The sequence below is a fragment of the Trachymyrmex cornetzi genome, unplaced genomic scaffold (assembly GCF_001594075.2).
Source record: "Trachymyrmex cornetzi isolate Tcor2-1 unplaced genomic scaffold, Tcor1.1 scaffold454, whole genome shotgun sequence".
Lineage (NCBI taxonomy): Eukaryota > Metazoa > Arthropoda > Insecta > Hymenoptera > Formicidae > Trachymyrmex > Trachymyrmex cornetzi.
This window is the reverse complement of record NW_017299334.1, coordinates 581,526-599,200: the sequence shown is the minus strand read 5'-3', so window position 1 is coordinate 599,200 and position 17,675 is coordinate 581,526. Positions and strand designations below refer to the sequence as shown.

General features: G+C 38.4%; 1 protein-coding gene across 4 annotated transcripts; it reads left to right on the top strand.

Moving 5' to 3' along the window:
* Positions 1-4,593: 4,593 nt before the first annotated feature.
* Abl (tyrosine-protein kinase Abl) lies at positions 4,594-15,059 on the top strand. Of its 4 annotated transcripts, none has more exons than XM_018513230.1 (10): positions 4,594-5,411; positions 6,254-6,407; positions 6,688-6,797; positions 6,930-7,936; positions 8,007-8,262; positions 8,357-8,491; positions 8,789-8,924; positions 9,007-9,110; positions 10,144-10,307; positions 10,562-15,059. In XM_018513230.1, exons 1-10 carry the CDS (start codon positions 5,285-5,287, stop codon positions 12,878-12,880), a joined length of 4,512 nt encoding a protein of 1,503 aa, XP_018368732.1. In that variant the 5' UTR covers positions 4,594-5,284; the 3' UTR covers positions 12,881-15,059. The 4 variants fall into 4 exon arrangements, with proteins under 4 accessions (XP_018368732.1, XP_018368730.1, XP_018368731.1 ...); XM_018513228.1 differs by having other exon boundaries at positions 10,096-10,307; XM_018513229.1 differs by having other exon boundaries at positions 9,007-9,131.
* Positions 15,060-17,675: the final 2,616 nt, after the last annotated feature.

Sequence of the window (17,675 nt, the reverse complement as noted above, 5' to 3'; positions counted from 1 at the left end):
AAAACTATTAATAAATTTATTGCGAAAAATATTACCTCGGTCGGGATTTGAACCCGGATCTCTTGTAAACCGTACGAGCGTCCTGAGCCATTAGACTACCAAGGCCTTGGTACCAAGGCCTTTACAAGAGATCCGGTTTCAAATCCCGGCCGAGGTAATATTTTTCGCAATAAATTTATTAATAGTTTCTATAGATTAACATCTTTATAATATATGATGCTTGATGGTAGCATCAAATTATTAAAATTGCTTGTCAATTTAATTCGCGATTAGTCGATTACTAGAGTAGTTTTAATTGCGTTTATTTAGTCCGGAAAAACAATTCGACGCGCAGTTTGAAAAAGACTACAATATGGTATATGCAAGTACATATATAGTATATATTAGTAATTCAAGATTGAATTATTTAAAGCAACGAAGATCCGACCGTAATAGGCAGTTACATTCTAGTATTAATAATAATTAATATAATAGAAAGGCTATGAGCCAGATAATATGTATTAATCGATAACAAACGAGTATTATAAGCATAGACACAAATTATACAATAATTATAAACAGACGTTTCGATTACGTTTGGGAGGATCAAAAGAACCCTCTTTCATAATTATATTTTTTCTAGCAACTGAAGTGCGGATACTGTTGAGCCACTGTGTGGAGGTGCCTGTAACAAGAAAAATAAAAAGTTTTCTAAAATGTGAAATTATTTTTAAATAAAATTTTGAAAAATTAATACCTGAATCATAACGTGTTTTCCATCTACAACGCCTATGCAGTTAGGAAAGTTCCACCGATTTTCAAATTTGTTAGCAATCTTCTTCCAAGTATCTTCACTGTATATGATGGAAAATCTTTATCTTTTAACACCGTCCAGATTGCTTCACAAGTTTCTGACACAATTTTTGAAATGGTATTGTGTCCAACTCGATATGCATAAGAAAGTGATTTCATGCTATCACCAGAAGCTAAATAGCGCAAACAAATTTCCAAACGTGTGTTTGCAGGTATTGGCATTCGAATACATTCCTGCTTCGCTATAAATGGTTCCACCAAATTTAACAATTCTTTATACATTTCCATGTTCATACGAGAGTAATTAAAAAATTGATTGTCATTGTGGAATTGTAATTCTTTTACAAGATTATCACTTGCTCCTTGAAGTAATCGATTTTCATAAGAAAATATTGGATGAACCCAAAATTTACGTACAGCTGGTCGTGGATTTCGCTTATTTTTTTTTATTAATAACCAAATAGCTATTAATTTTCGCAATTTTAAATGTACAGCTGAACCATCAACAGTGTTCGAATACATTTGCTGACGAAGTGCACAAATATAAAACAATAAATCATTTGAATTCATATTTATGGCGATATAAATGTGTAGACAGAACAGATTTTTCTTTAATTGACACCTGTCTCTCGGAACAAGTCCTATAGAAGTTAATACGACTATCTGTAAAAATATGTGTGTGTGCGAACAGTACGCGAATTTGTTATCCCTCCTGTCCCATGATGCGTTTTTATAAATAGCGTGACCAATGAATTTCGGTTTTTGGCTTTCCATCATAGAACTCTGGGAGAATATAGAAACATGATTGGTTTTCGGACGTACGCAGGCTACCTTTTACGCACTATGGGACAGTAGGAGATCTATTTACGCGTAGCGGAAAAGGCGGATTGCTTCTGATTGGTTACGCGGTTACGCGATACGCGGCAAATACGCTTCATGGGACTACACCATAAGCGTAACCTGCGTATTCTAGTAATTTATTAGAATACGTTATTTTTTATTTACTAGAATATGCCATTCTGAAAGCCCGCATTCACATTGAGCGTATTTCGCGAATTAGAGAAATGCCGAACTAATGCAGCCAATTGCTGATTAGAATTTCTGTTGTTCACTCTAAAGGTAAATTTTCACGAGCTGCTCAAACCAGCTGTTTCAGCGACAAGAAGAATCACGTGGTCATAATTGACGAATATCAAGCGTCCATTTTAATCATGTGATTCTTTTTGTCGCTGAAACAGCCGGTTTGAGCAGCTCGTGAAAATTTACCTTAACAGAAATGCTAAATGAATTTATGATTGGCTTTCGTAACCTATGCATCTCGAAAAGTACGCCTCATGGGGAACCGGTATCTTTCCATCGCGTATATATGAGCGGATGATCGAATAAATTATTAAAATCGGAAAATTTTGCGAAACCCCTCTTAGGGCCTGAGCACAATAGAGGAACAAGAATTAGATATTAAGATTTCAACCTATCAGAAACCGTGTATTCCGATGTAATCAGTTTCTGATAGGTTAAAATCTTATAGCGTTTTCGATTGGGCAAAAGTTAGTGCGCACCAGTGCGCACTAAGTTCACACCAACACTGGACGAGTTCCTTGGGTTGCACTGAATAGTGCAAGTTCAAAAGAATACGCCAAGATTTTCAGTGCTAAAGCTGAAACTCATTTTTGTTCACTTTGAAGCAATGTTCAACAAAATGTTACAAACTGAGTGCGCACTACGCGAGTGTCGTGCGATCAAATGAACACGTGACACTAGCCAAGTGCGCATTGGCACTGCCAATCGAACACGCTCTTGACACTGAGTGCAGCCAGTGCACCCCTATCGAAAACGCTATTAATATCTAATTCCTATTCCTCTATTGTGTTCAGGTCCTTAGGCTTATTCGACGCGTTTTTGCATGAAACAAAAGAATCTGGCCAAAAAAACGTCATTCTGCCTTGTGATCTGAGATATTAAGCGTTAAAGTTGATGACTATTGAGGTTAGGAAATCTGTCACAGAGGCAAAATGAGGTCTATAATTGTACTGTTCCACGTAGGTTTCGACTTTTCACGCGATGCAAAGGGGCGCACGACTTTTATAATTGTACTATTGCAAAATCGAAACCCTTGTGCATTTTTTCAGACAGAATAAGCTAAAATGAGCCAGAAATTAGATTCGACGCATAGTGATTCTATCATGTTTCGGCGTAACAACAAAATAGCGTAAAAAGCATAAAGTGACTAGACAGAAACTGATATTCAAGTGAAATGATATGATTGGTCGGCGCAAGTTACGCTTACGCAAGTTACGCCGCATGTGACGGCACCCTAAGGCTCGATTCCACCAATGGCTGCGTTCAGCAAAGAAAGTAGCTTTGCAACTGTTGTAAAATTCTTTAATATGATTGATCTTGCCCTTAGTTCCTCACTAGATCTAAATGTATAAACCAATCATATTTAAGAATTTTACGACAGTTGCAGAGCTGCTTTCTCGGCTCAACGCAGCCATTGGCTGCATAAATGCATTCAGCAGAGAAAACAGCCTTGTAATTGTTGTAAAAGTTTTTAATATGATCAGCTTATATATTTATAGAGTATTCGATTAGCTGACTCTAGACTTTGAGTCCATGGTCTGCTGTTTTTTCCTATTGCGTCAGTTGACGCAAACAACTGGCGCAATAGGATATACGTAAACGACATACGTAAAATCCTTGTGCGTTGACCTACGACAACGACTTACGACTACGACTCAGTTGCGACCATCTTTGTGCGCGGAACCTTAAGCTGCAAAAGAAAAGCTAAACTATAAAAGAAAATTGTACAGCCAAATGGCTGCGTTCAACAGAGGCTGAAACATGAGATGTCGAAATTATTTTTCCGCATTCTTCCTGCAGTTTAGTCAAGTCCTTACAATCTTACAACTCGAAATGGCACTTCAGCTTTAGCACTGAAAATCTTAGCGTGTTCTTTTGAACTTGCACTATTCAGTGCAACCCATGGAACTCGTCCAGTATTGGTATAAACTGATAGCGTATTCGATTTACTGACTCGATCCGACTGGAGTCAACAGTCTGTTCTTTTCAGCTGCATTTCTTACACAATTTAGCTCTTCTTTTGCAGCTAAACAGAACAGACTGTTGATTCGGAGTCGGGTCGAGTCAGTAAATCGAATACGCTATGAGTGTGCACTGGGGGTCGATTCTGTATCTTCAAACAAGGTGAAAATTACAAAAGTGAGCAAATTTACTAGGCATTGACCAATGAAATTATCAGTATTCTAGTAAATTCGCTCACTTTTGTAATTTTCACCTCATTTCAAGATACAGAATCGATCCCCTGGTACGCGCTAACTTTTTCCCAATCGAAAACGCTATAAGATTTCAACCTATCAGAATCCATGTATTCCTATGTAACTGGTATCTGATAGGTTAAAATTTTAATATCTATTCCTGTTAGTAATATTTTCTCCATTGTGCGCAGGGCCATAAAGTGAAATAGATATATGTATAATTAGAAAGCAAAAATTTGTTCATTGCATGTCTGACAAGCTCCAACATGTTCCAACATGTTCTATTCGAGCGCGTTTCAATAGGATGTTGGAACAGTTGGTGGAAACGCGAACATACCTATAAAGAAAAAAGGTCCATCCGTTTACATCTTACCAAAAAAGAAAGACGATACATACAAAATTGACTACGAAAGACTGAGACAACCCTTTAAATTGAGCTCGCAGCCTTATGATTGGTTGGTTTTCATATCTTTTTGCAGTCCTCCGTCTAAATTCTGAACACTCATTCTCTTTTCCAGTCATTTCCAGTTGCGTCGCGTTAAATCTTTCGCACTAAAAATAAGATAAGCATGTAAATCAAGCATCGAAGAAAAAAAAAGAAAAAGAAAAGAGATCGTCCAACCGGGAAAAAAAGAAAAATTGAACCGATAAAAAATTCGATTATAAATAAAGCGATTATCGGCAGTTCGCGACAGCTCGATATCTATACACGCGGACGACGACAGGACAGGCTCGGAATTAGGAGCGTGCGAACGAGGGCACCGTGGAGGGCATCGTGGAGGGCACCGCATGAGAACCCGCCCAGCGTCGTGCTGCCGCACAGCAATGCATCGACAAACTAAATAATCGACGTCAAAAGCTGTCAAATATGGCGAGGGGCAGCGAGAGAGAGCGGTAATTGACATGTAAAAATGTGAATGGCCCCGCCGCGGCCCGCACTGTGATCTGCGCTTCGATCGGGTGGGTGGGTCGCGCGCTCGTGGCCGACGATCGCGGTGTCCTCGCGTGCGTGGATCCGGGCTCACGCGGACGACGACGGCGACGACGATAACAACGATCGACGACGATGTCGGGCCCGTCGCCGGCGCCTGTCGAATGCCGGAAGTGAAGTGTTTCCCGGCGCGACCGCGAGGGCAGTCCGAACCAGGAGCCAGACAGGACTTTACACGCAGACCTGGGAAGGAGGGGCATGGTATGGTAATCAGCGGACAAACGCTATGGGCGCTCAGCAGACCAAGGACAGGGTGATCCCCGCCGGGTCCACCGTGCGGCAAACACGCAAGCATCCCAGAAACCTCAAAGATACGCGCGTCATAGGCTCTAACATATTCACCGAGCACAGTGGTGAGAACACACGTCCCTATCGTTCTCTGCCTTGCTCCTAGACCTGAGCTCCTAGAGTAGCCTCTTCGAACACATTCCATTGGATGTCCTTGTTGAGGCACGATGTTTTTGCAACTCATGCTGGAACTGGCATGCTTCTTCTGTGGCATGTTTTAACACTGTTGTGCTTTCATGACTTGACACAATGTGATGTGGTGTCTTTATAGACTAATAGCAATGATAAGAAAGTAGTACTTAGAAATAATCTAAAGGTCTGTCTTCTATAGTTAATATAGTATTCATTTTTGGAGCTTAAAGTGGTATATGTTTAAGATTTGAGTAAAGCAAGAAGAAAAGTCTTAGTGTAGGAGTAAAAAACAAACCTCGAGATTTATTTTTTTTGCTGCACTAGACTGTACTGAAACTTTCCTCCTTGCTTTCACCAAATTTCAAACATGTACCTATTTTGTTTTAAGTACAGGAAATGTACATTAATTCAGTTATAAAGAAACGTCTCTAATTTCACGATATTTTTTAACATATAAATTAATGTTTATATTGGTATGTATGTTGTCTGAATTAATAGGGATATTATTGGTTAAATAAGGATTTTGCAATATATAGGCATGTATACCTGTGTATGTTATGGAAAAAGAGATAAACAGTTGTCTAAATGAAGATTCATATAGATATGACTAGTTAATCATCCTTATTGTGTTATGTTACTTTGAATGTAATTATGAGATTTTCCAACATTTTGCATTATTATGTAAGCAAAGAGCTGCTTTGAGATTATCAGTACTAGAAGTTTTCCTTTAGATATATTGAAGGTTACATAGAAGATTGTTTTCTATCTTTTACAGAGGCACTTTTGCAAAGTAGACCTCTACCTCACATTCCAGCATTGCCAGAAGGTGATCCCCCGAGTGGTTCTAGTGTTCAATCAATTTCACAGCAAGCTAACATTCAACAGCACGCCAGTGTGTCTGCTAGCGGACTTCTTGAAGCAGCAAATAGGTCAGTTTCACTATTTAAAGTCTGAAGGACATATGTCATGCTTATATAATAATAGCTATTTTATCTATTTTTGTACAAGGTCAGACTATAAAAGACTCTTATATAAATTATCTTTAATACATAATAAGAAGATAGGGAGATCCTTATTACATAAGTTTACTTTTTTTATATACTTCTATTTATAAGATAAAATCTCTCTCTCTCTCTTGAATATAGAGGATGTTATCTTTATATCATCAATTATTTAGTTTTAGAAATAATATTTTCCATTTTTATATAGATGGACTAGCAAGGAAAACCTCTTAGCACAAGAGGAGGATGATCCTCAATTATTTGTCGCCTTGTATGATTTTCAAGCTGGTGGGGAGAATCAACTTAGTTTGAAAAAGGGTATTAAATTAATGTTTCATTAAACATTACATAAAGATTGCATTTCATCAAGCTTTAGAATGTAAATTTTGTTGATTTTTTATAAGTGTAACATAGCTTATATAAATGTTATTCTTCAATTTTTCCAAACAGGTGAACAAGTACGTATCCTAAGTTATAATAAAAGCGGAGAATGGTGCGAGGCTCATTCAAGCTCTGGGCAAGTGGGATGGGTACCATCGAATTACGTTACACCTGTGAACTCCTTGGAAAAACATTCTTGGTACCATGGGAGGATATCTAGGAATGCTGCAGAGTATCTGCTGAGTTCAGGGATAAACGGTAGTTTTCTTGTACGGGAATCGGAAAGCAGTCCTGGACAACGTAGCATCTCTTTGAGATACGAGGGTCGAGTGTATCACTATAGAATCAACGAAGATAGCGAAGGAAAGATGTTTGTCACGACGGAAAGCAAATTCAACACGTTGGCTGAGCTAGTGCATCATCATTCAATGCTTGCCGATGGCCTTATAACGCAACTGCTTTATCCTGCACCAAAGCATAATAAGCCTACCGTCTTCCCTTTGAGTCCAGAGCCGGACGAATGGGAGATTAATAGGACGGACATAGTAATGAGACATAAGTTAGGAGGTGGCCAATACGGCGATGTGTATGAAGCGGTCTGGAAGAGATACAACATGACCGTAGCGGTTAAAACTTTAAAGGAGGATACGATGGCGTTGAAGGATTTTCTAGAGGAAGCGGCTATCATGAAAGAAATGAAACACCGAAATCTGGTACAATTACTAGGAGTCTGTACACGTGAACCACCATTCTACATCATCACGGAATTCATGAGCAAGGGAAATCTCCTGGATTACCTGCGGAATGAGAGTAAGCATCAGATTAACGCTGTAGTTCTGATGCACATGGCTACACAGATTGCGAGCGGCATGAGTTATTTAGAGAGTAGAAACTTCATTCATCGCGACCTGGCGGCCAGGAATTGTCTGGTAGGCGAAAACCATCTTGTTAAGGTTGCAGATTTCGGTCTAGCTCGTCTTATGAGAGATGATACATACACAGCCCACGCCGGGGCGAAATTTCCTATAAAATGGACTGCACCAGAAGGTTTAGCATATAATAAATTCTCCACAAAGGTACAAAGATCGTTAAGAAATATAATTATCACGTTATTGGATTATGAATAATGATAATTGATTTTTACAGTCTGATGTATGGGCATTCGGTATCTTATTATGGGAGATTGCCACTTATGGAATGTCCCCTTATCCTGGTGTCGATCTAACGGATGTTTATCACATGTTGGAAAAAGGCTATCGAATGGAATGTCCTCCCGGTTGTCCAACAAAAGTTTATGATCTGATGCGTCAGTGCTGGCAATGGTCAGCGGCAGAACGGCCAACTTTTAAGGAAATACACCTTTCATTAGAAAATATGTTTCAAGAATCTAGTATTACCGAAGGTAAATGGATTATTCTAGATTAGAGTATTAACTAATTATATTTTTTGTAAAAAAAATTATGTTCTTATTATAATATGTTCCTGCAATATTGCAGAGGTAGAGAAGCAGCTTCAAGGTGGGGGGGAAATTCCATTGCTAGCATACAAAAAATCGCAGACTGGAAGTACAGGAAATATACATGGACTTGTTCTTGTATCCGAGCAATTATCTTCTTCCGGCATAACGCAAGGTAATATTTAATGTTATAGTGTTGATAATGACTCAATCATGTGACATTGAAATAAAAAGGTGTGAACTATATAATTATAGTGTTTGTAGTATAATTAAAAAAAGTAGTTCAAATTTGATCTTTCTAAATTTTAACATATATTTTAAAGGATATTGAATAATTTTATTGCTTCTGATATTCTTTTCTTTAAATATTTAAATATAATGTTTGTTTTTATATTGTATAGAAAATTATCTAATACAGCATATTATTTATCCAAAATAGTAGTATTTATTCGACAAAATATATTTTATGTAGAAGGAGCCAGCTCGGTCACCAAGTTAAGTACTTTTATGGGAGGTTTGTCAAGTAGGAGTAATAGTAATATGGTTCAAATGCGAAGATCTACCAATAAAAAAGGAAAGCAGGCGCCAGCACCTCCTAAGCGAACAAGGTATTTACATTTTCTTTTTTTTCTCTATAAAACATACAATCATAATTCGGTATATAACAAAGCTATTTATCTTCTGTGACAGCTTGCTATCATCGTGCAGTTCTTTTCGAGATTCTGCGTATCAAGAACAAGATCAGCAAAATGAAGTGAGCACTATGACGCTTGACGATGGCACAGATCTAAATGGTATTGATAAAATTTTTGAAGGTATTCCACTATATCAAATTAAGTGTAATGATGAATGCACGAATGCTGCTTCCATTTGATTTCTTTTGTTAACTTTCAGTTGTCTTTAAGTTTAATTTTGATATGCATCTCCGCCTACAGTGATTTACGGCTTCATGAATGTGGGTCATTCTCCTCGAGCCAGTATGTATACTTGAATGTTGAATACACGCCGAATACTAATTTCCGGTATAATAGTACTTGGATATATTTTATTAATGCATACTCTCGAGCGTCTGCATCTCGTACATACTGTTAATTGTAGCTACAGTTCTTCGTTCCCACTTATACAAATAAGGAACGATACTTTACATATGTTATCTATCATACTGACAATGAGTTACAAACCCAACAGGTTCTATATTAGGTACTCATGCATGATATTTGTTTTTGCAGAGGTACAAGTAGAACGTCATTTTTCCTCTTTGGTTTTAGATTTCTAGATATATATATCATTTTGATTTCTCGTTTAATTATTCTCATTCTAAAGATTGAGATTCGACTGCGCAAGGGGCATTATTATTTCGTCGATTTTATCATCGTATAAAATTCAACTGTGTTCAAGCAGTGTTACGTGAGTTTACTGAGCTTCTTATTCATACATATATCACAAAAAAATCATTCAGAAAACTAACATACGTCATATACCATTTCTCATTTTCACTGATTGTTTATTGTCAACGACACGTCACTCTTATCTAACTAATAAGATTACAATGGACACAATTTAAGGATCTGCTGTTAACTGAATGTCGATTAAAGGAGAATGACCCTAGGATGAATGAAGTGTGACTAGAAGGAAAAGCAGAGAATAAGATTGATAGGCGCCGCAAATATTCTTTTCTTAGCTTTCCTCCAGAAATGTCTATAACGCGTTGTGCTTACATGCGGAGAGATACCTTAGCTATAGATTATATACAGTACACCTTATTAAATGGCGACTCAGGTATCACACGTGATCTCGTGACAATGGCTACACAGTCAATTACTACAGGAGGTTGCGATATGGACGATGACGGAGATGGGTCGCAAGGGACAGCAGAACATAACTTTGTTCCTCAACCGTCAACCTCGCCGGAACCAGTGTCCAACTTACCATGCAATCAGAAACAAATTAAATCTCGACCTTACACGTCTAAGGAAGTACTGCCTCAGAAGGTACAATGATCTTACGTTGAGCGGCCACAATTTCAAAGCTATATAAATACTAAACACAGAAACAATACCTTCTTTACCCGCGTACGACATTAAATATTACCAGATACTGTAACGATAATATTTCTGTATGTTTGTGTTAAGAATCTCAAAGTAAAGTCCGTTTCGATGGTAAATGCATTTAGCACTGCTTGAATAACTTGCGTTGTTTGATTCGAAGAAATGATTCCGCGATTTAGAATAAAAATCTATTTCAGCTGGTCCACGTGGGTGCGCTGGAGGTGCAAAATGTTAAAAGGGCGATCAACCGCTATGGCACTCTGCCAAAAGGAGCCAGAATTGGGGCGTATTTAGAATCCCTACGACAAAGTGGTATGCCGCCGAATCAGGAGAACATCGCCACATCCTCTTTATCCAATGCAGTCATAGAACAGCAGCAGCAGGACATCATCACCGCGAGCGTTGTCGACGTGATCCCGCAGCACCGTTCCCTTTCACCTCGCCAGAACAATTTACGCAGTCAACCACAGATGACGCGTAGTAACTCTTCGAGCGGAGTGGTGAATACCTATCAGCCGCCGAACTCGCCTCGCAGCCGTGCCGTAGGTATCAGGAAGACCAATACGGAGGGGATCGGTTTGCGAACTTTTCGAGCGCCGAACAATTCCAGCTTCCGTACCGCCAGCCCGTCGAGATCGATTCAGCCAACTCTGGCTGATTTGGAGTTTCCACCACCACCGGTTGATCTACCACCTCCTCCGGACGAAGCCTTCGATCACTGTGACTTACCGCCACCTGTCACAACGGCGTCACCATGCGAGACATCCTCTTCTCACACGAAGATAGCGAGCTCGCCAGTCGGCCTTAGGAAAGTGAAAGCAGAATGGCGGAGCAAAGACGAGATCAGCGATCACGATCAGGACGATAGAAATAATGATGTGAGAAACGCGGAGCCATCAGTGAAGGAGGCTAGTTCGCGATTCGGCGTGAATTTGCGACGCCGGGAAACGACTGCCGGCGATGCGCATTGCGGTAGCGGCGGCGGCGTTGGTAAGTCCGCGGACGAGAAGAAATTAGTTTATAGACCAAAGGAAACGACGAGCAGTGGCACGATCAAAACGGAATCGTTGGACGCGACGATCGTGGCACCTGAGGAAGCGCCACCGCCGCCTCCACCACCGCCGCCGCCTATCGACGGTACCGTAATCGGAACCGGTATCACCGACCCCTTCGAGTCCAAACCCGGCATGAAGGAGATGCTGGAGCTCAAGCTGATCAACGAGATCAAGCAGAGTGCAGACATGAAACACGGTGGTACCGGCTTCGCGAAGAAGACTGGTAGCGTCGCTAGTAGCAACGCGCCTCTGTCGGCGGCACCGCTTGACCCGGCGTCGCAGCTTCTATCCGAGTTGTGCGCCAGCTTCAGCATGGATTCCGCCAATAAGCAGCATATCGTCCCGAGCGAGTACGCAATCTCGATGTTGAAAAGCAACGACGTGTCCAACGTTCAGGAACACGTTCACACGAACATGCCGGGTGTGCACACTGAGAGAAGCAGCAGCCACAAGGAGATCCCAATGACCTCGCCGATTACGGAAGGCCACGTATTGAGTGCTGCTAGCGTAGGTTTCAAATTGAAGAAGGTAGACAAGAGAAGTAATCCACAGAGGGAAGAGAATCCGGACGGTCAAATAATCGACTTCAAGGCTCGGTTGCGAAAGGTGGATAACACTGACAAGGAAAGGGCCGTGGCGGACGAGAGGAGCAAGTCGTCGCGTTTCGACGACTGCACGCAGGGAAGTAACGTCGTGGATTCGGCGGATTCGTCATCCGGCGTGGATGATGCGAACGATGACAAGCGCCGCAGCACCGGCAGTATTAGTAGCCTAAAAAAATTGTGGGAGAACAAAGAGGCTTCTTGTGATAACCAACCACTTAGTCCTAAATTAAATGTGAGAGGGGCGAGTAGTAAACAGGATGTCGGTGATGTTGCGAGCGAGGACTCTCCAGAGGATCATAGCGGTGCCTCGACCAGAAGCTCGACCAGCAAAGGTGATCCGCGAATATGGCCTCCGACCTCGTCATCCTCAGTAACCTTGGAAATGGAAAAGCCGATCGTACCGGCCAAACCGTTGAAACCACTCGGACCCTCCAGCAAACATTTTGGTTCCTCGATATACGCCACGCCGAATTGCAACAAGTCGTCGCAGAACGACGATGACGGCAGCAAGCAGACCAGCGGCGAAATAACGAAAGGGGCGAAGCATAGCGTGATGGAAATCTCGAACGTTATAGAAAACAGCATTCTGAATCTGAAGGGTAGTCCCACCATAGTTATGGCCAGCTGGCTGCAACTTTCCGATAAGGTCGGCTTGCTTCACGGCATGTGCGTCAACCTGACGGACACGGCGATCGCGCCGCATGCGAGATTTCAATTCCGCGACCTGCTCATCCGGCTCGAGCTGCAGGCGAGGCAGCTGCGAGCTGCCGGCACACGCAACATCACCGAGAACACGAGACTCTTGTGTGATGTGCAGAATACAATAAAGGACGTGATAAACACGGTGCAGAGGTAAAGCCGCACCGAGCCGGCTGAAAAATCAAAACGAGCATCTCGCCCTGCGAGTTTTCCCTGCACTCCACCGCCCTACCCCTGTGATGTACCCCGATCGCAGAAGTCATCACTCTCGTCCCTCCTATCTCTTTCTCTCTCTATCTCGCATCCGCATGTGGACGTATAGTATACATATAAATTTATATAAATATATATCTAAGTCACTAAGTAAGGTTTTATCAAGGAATGAAATCTTTTTTGAAAGCATAGCAATTAATCTACGCGAGCGAATAAGAGTGAACTTAATGTGAATAAGTCCTTAATCGATAATACGACTGCATGATCGTTAGAGGAATTAATCCAAAGTTGCATGAGTCGTCGGTGACACTTCTCGACACGCAGTCACATAGGGACACAACATGTACGAGATAAAACACAACTCGTACGAGATCCTATATATACGCAGTAAATTCTATAAGTTCGTATATATATATATTTACATCTCTGCCTGCATACCATCCATGCGCTTTTTTTGGAAGATCTTTAAAAGACCGCTATGATCAGCGTGTACAACGTCACAGGCCTGGCAGGAATACGGCCTTAAAACGAGAAGGAAACGTATACACCATTGCATGATTGAATTTTAATGTCGAGACGTAACGACGGTTTTCATATACGGTAGTAAATGTGATGATTATAGTTACTGTATGGAATAACCGATCAAGCAAATTCTCAGTAGTATATAATCGGCGTATTGGCATGATTGAATGGGGGCATATTAAACGCGAAAAAACGAGAGTCGCGTCGCGGACGCGAAAATATCGAACACGCTAAACTCTATATCCTCGAATCGCTTACGTATCGCGTATATATAAATCGTTTCGTTTTACATGTAATTTTATACACACATCGTGCTTAGTATATATATAAATATATTATTATACGCGAGATTTTTAGATTAGACTATATATATATATAAATACGGACAACACACCTAAACATAAGCCGTTTCATGTGTACTGTGGGACAATATAAACGATTTTGTATTTGTATAGAGTAAGTTGGATATAACAGCTATACACAACGCGATAATCGATTACGCCTACACGTAAAATTATATTCAAAACAAACCACAAAATCGAATGTAATTAATCAAACAATTTTTGAGTGTCGTGTGCTTCGTTCTTATCCATGATGGTATGGTTCTTCCAAAAGCACAATAGCGGAAATATTCGCCTGAAGACATCCATGTGTGAACGATTCAGTAACAGTTAATTTATGGAAAGTGTGTCTCCGATAGACACGTTATAGATGAACTGAGAGAGCCAAAATAAAGTAAAGGAGCATTTATATTGGCCGTAACTGTATGCCGTAATCTCTGTAAGAATCGATTAATCAAATATTCCTCTCTTACAGCCGAATGAGAGGAGAATACTCGACCATGATTGGCCAATTCTTACTGATTACGGCATATGATTACGGCCAGTATAAATGCTCCTAAACGGACAAATAATAATATACGATATGTATTATCTGTGTCTGTACAGTATTTTCTCTACATGCTGTCGTATGCAATGGGGTTTTTAAACATCATGCATTTGTTACTCGCACTTATTCTTCTGTATTGTCATTCATATATCGCATACGTTTTACATCTTTTAGATAAAGAAACAAAAAGAAAAGAGTAAGCTTTAGTAAGTATTATATATGCAGTTAAATTTCTGTTATTTATGATGATGTAATGTTACATAGTTCTACGCAGATGCTTGTTAACGTCGACTGTATGCATCCCCGCGAAAGAAACAAATAAGTTAAGTTTTATAGTTTGTATAATAATACATCGATTGTAAAGCTATTATCCCTACGATAGTATACCGGATTGATTTTATGGAGGTTTTCAGGCTTATACTTCGTCCGGCTTCATTGTGCTCTCGATACTAAAGGAATGCAATAGAGGAAATAAGTCACCGATGAACTGTTTCTTATGACACTGCCTATATTATATGTTACAGCTAGTAGTATACATATTGAATTCATTAGTACTCTTAATCATGTAAATGTATTTCTTCTTTTGATCCAATATCTCTCTCAAATTTCTTTATATTTTGTACCTGTGATAAAGTAATCAAGCTCTTTCTCTTCTTTTCATCAAAAGAATCATGCTCAACAGAAACGATAATAGTTATACGAATAAATTTTAGTCACCAGACGTTTATTCGAATATGAAATTGTATTATTGAAAGAGATATTAAAATTAATGTTTTATATAATATGTATTATAGTAATTTTATGTCTATATTTATGTTCTCTCGTATTTATTTCTAATTTTTTGATGTAAAATTACAAGAATCGACCAACGTACTGATTTACTAATACAAAATTTTAATATTGCTTTATACATTGATATAAGATTGAAAAACCGAAAATAAAAATAATTACCAAATTATGTTGTTTTTTTTTTTCAATTTGGATGGCTCGTAACTTTATCCCGGATAATGTATACTGTCAAAATTGTATTTTATTTTGCAATATACATTACACTATCATATATGGACAAATAAACTAACATACATATTGTGTTGGTTTTATGATGTATATTTATTATGAATATATATAAACATTAAAAAAATTTTCTTTAGCAATTATCACAGTTTATACGAACTATCGTTTATAAATTATTGTATATTACAGTATAAGTCTAAATAACAGTTTTATCAGGTCCCTGATAGTTAACTCATTATTCTAGTAGTTGTAGCAATCGAAAACACAGTCATTTACGATTTTTCATTTGTTATCCATGACTATAATTAGAAAAGTTTGATTGAACATTTTGGAGCTCATCTGCTTGTATTCCACTTTGCCTTGATTAGAAAGATTAGAAACGATTCATCATAAGCAAGCAACCGAGTTTTGCACTTTTTTTCAAATTAAAGTAGCGTAGAAGTATACGTCGGAAAAACAATTTATCGCGTTCCATTTTAATTCAGTTATAGAAAAGCACATGCGTTCTGTAAAATAAAGGTAGCGTTTGTTAATTGTATTTTAGCGGGAAATGTTTACACTTTTCAAAAATGACATAAGTAACAGATGTCTCTGACTACAGCATACGCAGTTAGAGCCATCTAGACGTAAACAGCGGCTTTCAATACAATCTCTTAATATAATGCAAGCTTTATCCTTATAGCTATTTCTTAGTATTTCATATCAGACACTTTATTACAAATGAGGAGATAAGTTTAACAAATTTGTTATGAGACAAATAGTGAAATAAAAATACAGATATCGTCTTAACACGAAGATATTGAAATAAAAATTCATTTAGGCATGACAAGAAATTCAAATTAAAATCCAAGTCATAAAAATCAAGGTACAGATACAAATGAATCTAATATTTTCAAATGTTTCTACTTCTCTGATATTTTTATAGTCAAGAATGCAAGAGTATGATGCGAATATTAGCATTTATCCTGTATTTGGCTGAGCGTTGAGAGGTATATAAATGGTATATGTTCTGAAAATAGCAACTCTATCTAGAACTTTTATAGATTACATTTGTCGACAATGCCGACTACATCATTTTCGTTCCATGTTAGAACAGCGTTGTCCATATATATTCTTGAAATTATTTGAAATTATATACGTACAGTTAATATATACCAGGGTGTTCAAAAAAAGTCGGGACCCTGGATTTACTCGGGAGGATGACATTTTTATTAACAATTTATATTAATTAATAACAATATTTTATATATAAAAAATAAATGTTTAAATTAATTAATGATATTTTATATATTCTAAAGATGTGTTTTGAAAAGCTCTTAACACTGACTATTAGATTCTAGAATAAAAAATAGGGCGTTCCATTTTAAAAAATCGAGTTGATCTTGACCTGACATTGGCAACGCCACCCAAGATCAAACTGATCTGTAAATAGACCTTTTTGTATCTTACAACTTTTGTCTGAAACATTTCTTTCAAAAACGTCATTCTCTCGAGTAAATCCAGAATCCCGACCTTATTTGAACATTCTGTATATATAATCAAGAAGATAAAAAGGAATATGTTTGGCAATATTATTGTTGCTTATTTCGCTCTTTGTCCAAAAAATGTAATACAGTTTCGTGAATACTTTTGCAATGTGACTGCAAGCCAGCACGACTTGATTAGCTTGTAAGATCTGCGAAAGTGAACAAGTAGATAATAAGGATTATATAGTGTAATCAAATATATAATCAAACATTCGAAATGTGTGTGTAGTACATTAAATTAGTATTTATAATTGTCACACGTTCGCTTTCAGAAATTTTAACTTTATAAAAATATAATTGCTGGAAGGATAAATCGGTAATTTATTTATTTATAGTCGTATATTTTAATTATTATCATTAAAATATATTAATATTATATATGGAGCTGTAGGTGTGATTGATTAGCAATTAATTAAAGAGAATTATTCTATAAATCGTAGGATAGCAATTTTGTTCATTTTTATTTTCAATTAATACATAAATCTTTTAGAAATATGTAATATAAAATGTCATTTGGATAATTAGTACATAGTCATACGCATTAGATATATGCGATTCTAGAATACTCAACTAATCTTTTTTTCCTGAATCTGACTAAATCATTTTAATAATAACATTTGGAAAACGCACGCGCGCGTGTATGGATAGCGCGCGCATGCGTGCCGCGCTATCCATGCATACTTAAGTCCGTATCAGACTACCGATTCTGCAAGCCGACCCGACTGCCAACTCTGACTGCCGACCAATAATGGACCAATGGACCAACCACAATAAAGCTGGAAACACAAT